Raw genomic sequence first — 7748 nt, 5'->3', positions numbered from 1 at the left:
CATGTTTCATTTTTTTTCACAAAAAAAAAAAAATCATGTTTCACTTTTATTTTTTTTTCATTATTTTTTTTCTGATGTACTTCCATTTGTAATTTTTATTTTTTTTCTTTCGGCTACACCTTATATTTTCTATTATTTTACTTTTCTGATCTTCTTTTTTAGTTTTTGACAGAAGTTAAAGTTGAAGACAAATATAAAGATCTTTTTTATAAATTCATATTATTTACTATTTAAAAATGTTTTTCATTTTCAGAAATATTGTCATACCAATTATTATATTTTAGGTTTAATCCCATTTTGTACTCTCGTATTTTCATATCGTTGTGAATTCCTCCCCCAATTTTTTGTTCTCTCGAGATTTTGCCTCCAAATTTTGAGAATGTTGTTAATTATATCACTTTGATAATTGTATGTTAAAATACAAAAAGAAAATTTTACTTAATTATCTTTTGTGCCCCTAACCTTTTATTTTATCTCAAATTTTGTCCTCAAATAATTTTTTGATAACTTTTTCTTTCAAATTATGATAATATTGTGAATTTTAACTCCCCATTAGATTATACTTGATATGATTGTAAACAAATATTTTGAATTTGTTTTAATATTATCATATAAGATAATTTACTTCACTCAACAATTAATATTTTACATCAAAATTTAACAATTTAACCATTAAATTAAAAAAAAATTATGCATAGATTTACTCTACAATTTTTTTTAAAATTTGAAAAATTATTTGATACTTTGTTTCATTAATTAAAATTGACATAGAAATTTCATCCAGTAAAATGGACGAATTATAAATCTCTAAAATAATAGATAGAAATATCGCAACAGATAATTATAGAAAGATTTTGTATATTGATTTGAATCTATATAATATGCTATGGAATACTTGGGTTGTCTCTAACAAACAACTCCATAACATTCTTTCATGTCCCGCATAAAAAATAATTGTTAACGTAAATTTATAGTTGCTTCAGATCATATTAATCAATTTTTATATATTAAATACAAATATTTATTTTAGAGCATTTTTAAAAAGTTTTTTTTTTCAAAGAGAGGATTTTTAGAAATTATTTTAATTTTTTATCTAATTCAATTTTATTTATGAATTAAATTTTAATATTTTTAACATAAATTATCAATCAATCAAACTTTATATATTAAATGTGAACTTGTATTTTGCATGATAGTATTTTTGGGGAATTTTCATTAATGAGAATGTTTTTAGAAATTTTTTTTAACCTTTTATTTAATTCAATCTTTATTTATCATAGTTTATTTATGAATTAAATTTTAATATCTTTAAAATAAATTATCGATAAATAAAACTAATACTATACTAAAATATAAACTATTTATTAAAAATTTAAAATATAATTTATATATTTAAAAACATTTATTTGAATTTTTTTAATATAATTTATATTTTAAAACATAATATTTATTTATATATAATTTATTATAAATTTTAATTACATACAATAAATATTTAACAATTAAATTTGTACATACTAAAATACAAGTTATACTAAACGTAGAAACTTTAAGATACTATAACCACTTGACAAACTGAACCCTTTATGGGAATCTTTACAAATTAAAATGTGTCAATTTATCTTTTATTACGAGATTCCCGTTAATAAAATAAGGGAAGAAAGAAGAGAAAAAGGACATGAACGCGGAAGATGGTTATGACGAGTACACGTGTGGTGAGAGCCTAGGATGAGGGTGGACTGATAAGGGCAATGCTCTTTGGAGGGTGAGCCCATATGCTTCATCCATGTTGAGTTTTTCTGGATTAAGCCCATTTTCCAACTCCCAATCAAATGCATGGGCCAGGGTAGCAGTGAGGAGTTGGACCACTCTAATACCCAAGTTCATACCAGCACACATTCTACGTCCAGCACCGAAAGGTATAACCTCAAAGTCATTCCCTTTAACATCAACACCAACCTTTTCACTACCAGAGAGGAACCTTTCGGGCTTGAACTCCAGTGGATTGGGCCATTCCTTTGGGTCACGAGCTATGGCCCAAACATGTACCAAAAGAGTTGCACCTTTTGGAATGTGGTAATCAAAGACCTCACAACTCTCTGCTGCAACACGTGGGAGGGAGAGAGGGGTTGATGGGTGAAGACGAAACGTTTCCTTTACCACAGCCTCCAGATAAGGAAGGTGAGGCAAGTCCAGTTCAGTCACAAGCCTATCTCGTCCCACAACAGTATCCAACTCTTGTTGGACCTGGGCCAAAATTCTTGGGCTCCTGATCAATTCAGCCATGGCCCACTCCGTTGTGCTCGATGATGTGTCCGTCCCAGCAGCAAACATGTTCTGCACAAGTTATTAATTCATTGCTCAATAGTTAATGAATAAATTATGGTCCATAGGAAAGTAATGTTTTAAATGATGTTAACTAATTTTCTTAATTAGTGATAATTATTATTTCTTACATATAGTTTAGTTCTAAGAGCATCTGCAGTAGCGGTTGCTTATAAGCAATTCCTGTACCACATCATGTCGCATCAGCTCTTTTGAACTTTATGAGTTGCTTAAATTTTAGCAAAGTTGTTTGTAGAAGTTACAGTGCTAAAATTTAAATAATCCATAAAGTGAAAAAGAACTAATATGACACAGGAAATTGCTTATAAGCAACCCTCACTGGAAATGCTGTAATGGAGTACATGATAATTGATGGAGAAATAGCACATGATGAATATTTATTTACCAGAAGTAACGCTTTGATCTCTGTATATGTGAGTTTTTCTCCATCCTCGGAAGACTCTTTAAGTGACAATAAGGCACTCAACATGTCTTGATGTTTCTCACTCTTGTACATCTTGTGTTCCTCAACAATGTTGGTTAAAAATGCATCAAACCTCTTATGCAATTTCTTCATCTTGGTTTGCACTCCTTGAAGATCCAACCACTCCAAGGCAGGAACAAAATCGCCAATATTGAAAACACCAGACAATTCCATAAGCTCTAACACCATGGACTTAAATTCATTTGCTTTAGGATCACAACCATCTTTGCCTTCATTGAACACTCGTCTACCTATCATTACCCTCGCCAATGCATTAGTGGTGCATAGATTTAAAAATTGTCCAAGGTTCACTGCTTTTGAGTTTGAACTTGCTAAGTTGCGTGTCAATCTTGCTGCCTCTTCCTGCATATTAATTATGATATAAATGTGAAAAAATAAGCCCCTTAAATTTATTATGATTAATTATTACTTATCAGTACATAATTTTTTTTAAACATATTAGTACATAGTGAAAGAGTAACATGTACAGTATTAGTTTAAGAACATCAATGTATTTTATGAAATATTTTATGGACGATGTACTGATGGGATAAAAAAGATTTATATTATTATCTAATCATAAATTATATATATTTAATAAATTTATTAACTTGTATAATAATTATATTTTTTAAAAAATACTACTAAAGATAATTTTTATTTGATTGATAACATAAAGTTTTACATTCTTTAATTCAGGTATTGATAAACTAAAATTGAACCCGCTCAGTCTATCAAAACGATACTAATTGACAAGTGCTAGCAACAACCAACAGATCATTAATGTTGTTTTCATAATGAAATTTGACTTATATCATTCTATTAAATATGCGATATAAAGGATGCACATCATGTGGATGACAATTCGTTTAGTTTATTTAATAAGTACTTTTTTTTTATTACCGAAAAGTATCCCAGTCGAACACAAAAGTTAAATTTTTTTTTTTAGCTTAATAAGTACACATATAATATTATAAGTACATTTTAATTAAAATTAATATTTTATTTTAATAAGATATTAATTTTATTAAAATAGTAATTATCAATGAAAATATTATTTTTATAAATTATAAATTATAATAATTATCTTAAATTAAAAATTATTTATCAACGAAAATATTTTTAGGAAATTTTCTTTAATACAAGTATTTTTTGAGATTTTTGCTAGCATTTTGTCTCTCAATTTAACATTTTTCATCTTTATCTTTAATTTTTTTTAATATTTAAAAATAAATATATCAATAAACCTTATATCACAACATAAATTGTTTATCATAAATTTTAAATATAATTTATGTCTTCAACACTACTTACTTATTGAGATTTTTATATGATAAATATAAAATTAAAATAAATAAATTATATACTCATTGATTAACAATATAAAATATGTCATTATTATGTTTTAACTACCTATGAAAAAAAATCACCCTACTAACTGAATATGAAGTCCATCCTCTTTCTCTTAATTTTTAAAAATATATATAAAAAAAAGTTACGGAATGCCTATTTTCACCTCTCTTTTTTATAATCTATATGCCTCTTTTCACCTAACAATATTGCAACACTTTTAATACTATACAATATAAAACAATAAAAGTATCAAGAATTTGTGTAGAAATCATTTGATGATATCATATAAATTTATATAAAAATCAAATTAAAATACATTAAAACCTACACTAGTTTTTATATTTTCAATCAGTTTTATATTTTCATATTACTGAAAATGATTTTAATTTTTATATATTATCGATGTAAAAGTTTTTTTTACATTAACTAACAATTAAAAATTACTTTTAAATTTTTTTATTTATAAGAATTACAATAATAACAATAGAGTTTGAATTTAAGACTTGGTATACAGTATTTTAACTCTCACTACTAAATTGACTCTAATAATATTACTGTTAAATTAATATTGCAAAACTCATTGTAAAACAAATAAATATTACAAAACTTTAGATCTTAATATACATATAATATTTGATGATTAGATAATACATATATATATATATATATATATATATATATATATATATATATATATATATATATATATATACTAACTACTGCATTCTAATTGATTTATTGAAAACTTTTTATATATAGCTAAATATTTAATAAATACTGTATTTAAATAAATATATATATATATATATATATTAAACATATAAATTATTTTTAATTATTGATAATAATTTTTAAAATATTAAAATTTAATTTATAAATATAATAAATAAGAATTGAATTAGATAAAAAATTAAAATAAATTTTAAAACTCTCTTATTAAAGAAAAGCACCTATAAACACTTTCTCACAATATAGTTGATTGTGTTTAATATATAGGAATAGATGTGATAATTATTTTAAATTTCATATCATATTTTGTTAATAGTATAAAAAAATTTATATACATTATTTTTTTAAATATTTTATATAATATATAACAGACTAACATATACTCTGTATTTAACAATAACCATGTATATATAATATTGTTTTTGACTTGGCAATATCGTTGGATAACGTTCACCTCAAGCGAGAAAGAAAGACAGGCACACAACAACTCACATGTTAATTATTAAAGTAATTTAGTTGATCAAAATTGTGATAAACTGAAGTCAAACGATTTGTTTATTGGGGATAGGGGTAGAACAAACACAAATTAATTCTCTTTAGAAAAGTAAAAGAAGGCACGAGAGAATTATCAAGCAAAGAAGCAACATGTTGAAGATAATGGTTTATTTATTTACTTTTAAGTATACATCGTGGTCCAAAAACAATTCTATCAGATTATAATGATCAGGAGTTAGTTAAAGATAAAAACATTTTTGAACAACACTGTTTCATTTTATTCATATTGCACAATTGTTAAATCAAACTAATTGATAATTATTTACAAATCACACAAGCTCACTCTAAGCTAACTTAGGTAATTATACGTCTCTTTTTCAGAGTTGAAAATTCCACATCAAACAGAGATTGTGTCACACTCAAATCATCAGTATTTTTCTTAGTTATACTTTTAATTAATTATTTATGTTCTGTCTAAAGTGTTCAATGGTAGGTCTTGCTGCAAGAACAAAACATTATTTTCAAGGTTAAGCTGGAAGTTACGATGTAAAAATATTTTTTTATCATAGACCATGCATGGAAGATGTTCAAGTCTATATAAAAATAAGTTTTTAGCCTTAAAATATTTTTATTTGTGCAACATATAGCTAGAACTTATTTCAAATAATTTTGTTGATTCATTATTAGATCTAATATAAGACAACAAAACCTACAAAAATGAAAGAAAACAGAAAGTGTGTACCATCATCACAATTAATCAGATTCTGTAGGCCAGGAATAAGAATGATCGTCTTGAGAAGTTATAGCTCCAAGTTCTTTAATTTATTTATATTGTTTTTTAATTTATTTTTACGTACAAAAAACTAGTTAATTAAATCAGCGAACGATAGTCATTTTCGGCAGAAAGTTTGTGCTAGATTTTCTAATGTTAGTGAATAGGCAAAAACAAAATAAAATAAAATATTAAAGGAAATAATTGTAACCTGTCGCACGTGTCTAAAGTCGTCCAAGGCCTTGCCGGAGAACAAGTGAACGGAGCTAATTTTCCGGAGCAACCGCCACCGTGGGCCGTAGGGGGCAAAGACAAGGTCGTGATAGTTATAAGCTATGTATTTGGCGCCGGAGTTGGGTGGCCGGCTGGAGAAATTGGCGTCGTGAACCTTCAGGAACTGCTCCGCCACGGCGGCGGAAGCCGCCACCACAACGTCGACGAAGCCCAAGCGAAGGTGCATGAGAGGCCCATGGGTGCGGGCCAACGCTGCGAGGGCGTGGTGCGGCACAGGGCCCATGTGGGGCAAGTTTCCGACGATGGGCCATGGGCGAGGCCCAGGTGGCAGTGGTAATGAAGGCCCAGATATGAGCTTGAAAAGGCGGTAAATGAGAATCGCTACCAGAATGGTAGCAACGGCGATAACCGAAGAAGACATGCGATGTGATGGAGCGTTTCTATGTGCAGTTAGGTTTGCTGTGCCTACGTTGATATATTCTATGAACTATAAAGTGACCGATACCAATACCATGCAATAGCCATCCAAACTCCGATTCATCGTTATATATAGACAAAAATTCAGGTGTAATGTGATTTTCTTTCTTTCTTTCTCTCTCCTTTCGTATTTTATCTTTTTTTTTTTTTTTTCCTCTCTCTCTTTATTGCTTGTGTGTGTGACTTTTCCTTTCATTATTAATAATTAATTTTACCGATAGCCTCTATTCTACTCTTTTATGGAACAATTATTAATTATCTCTGCCTTTTTTCATACATGTGTTATTTTTTAAATTATTTTTTCATAATTTTTTCTTTCTTAAACTAGTTACAAATTACTTACAATTTTTAAATAATTACTTTATTTTATTATTTTTTTTAAATGACGGACACATCTTTCAAATAATTATCCATTTTTTTTAATGATTGAGGCACATAGTGTTTCTTTTTTAGGTGATTAATGAAAATAAATTAAAAATTAACTAAATACACGTATTAAAAAAATATTAATATAGGTGGTTTCTGCCACGTGACAGAAGTTACACTTGGCGTAGGGAGACATGAGACTTCCAATAAGACAAAATAGTGTTTGGATGCAGCATGAGAGATATTCCATCTAATAAAACAGAATAGTGTTAAAATGGCGCAGGGGGCTATGCTCCATGTGTATCATGCATCAATCGCATCCATGGTAGCAAAGATGACGCAACGAACTAATGTTTTAAAAATCGGATCGGATCGACCAATCGGATCGGTTGAACTGGAAACTGGTGGTTCAGCCGATTCGAACATTGAGTTAGGTCAATTACAGACAAATATTTTATAAAATGGGCAATTTTATAAAATAATGTGGATATTTTGGTTATTAATATTAAATTA

The 7748-nt window shown here is 27.6% G+C and overlaps 1 protein-coding gene across 1 annotated transcript; it reads right to left on the bottom strand.

Annotated features, from left to right (window-relative positions):
- Positions 1 to 1492: 1492 nt before the first annotated feature.
- LOC109808745 (flavonoid 3'-monooxygenase) lies at positions 1493 to 7048 on the bottom strand. Its single transcript, XM_020371865.3, has 3 exons — positions 6370 to 7048; positions 2732 to 3172; positions 1493 to 2337 (listed from the first exon to the last, which is right to left on the bottom strand). Exons 1-3 carry the CDS (start codon positions 6811 to 6813, stop codon positions 1696 to 1698), a joined length of 1527 nt encoding a protein of 508 aa, XP_020227454.1. The 5' UTR covers positions 6814 to 7048; the 3' UTR covers positions 1493 to 1695.
- Between the last annotated feature and the right edge of the window lie 700 nt (positions 7049 to 7748).

Source organism: Cajanus cajan, chromosome 5, assembly GCF_000230855.2.
Source record: "Cajanus cajan strain Asha chromosome 5, NIPB_CcT2T_4, whole genome shotgun sequence".
Classification (NCBI taxonomy): domain Eukaryota; kingdom Viridiplantae; phylum Streptophyta; class Magnoliopsida; order Fabales; family Fabaceae; genus Cajanus; species Cajanus cajan.
Note: the sequence above shows the minus strand (reverse complement) of the source record. Positions and strands in the feature narration are given on the sequence as shown.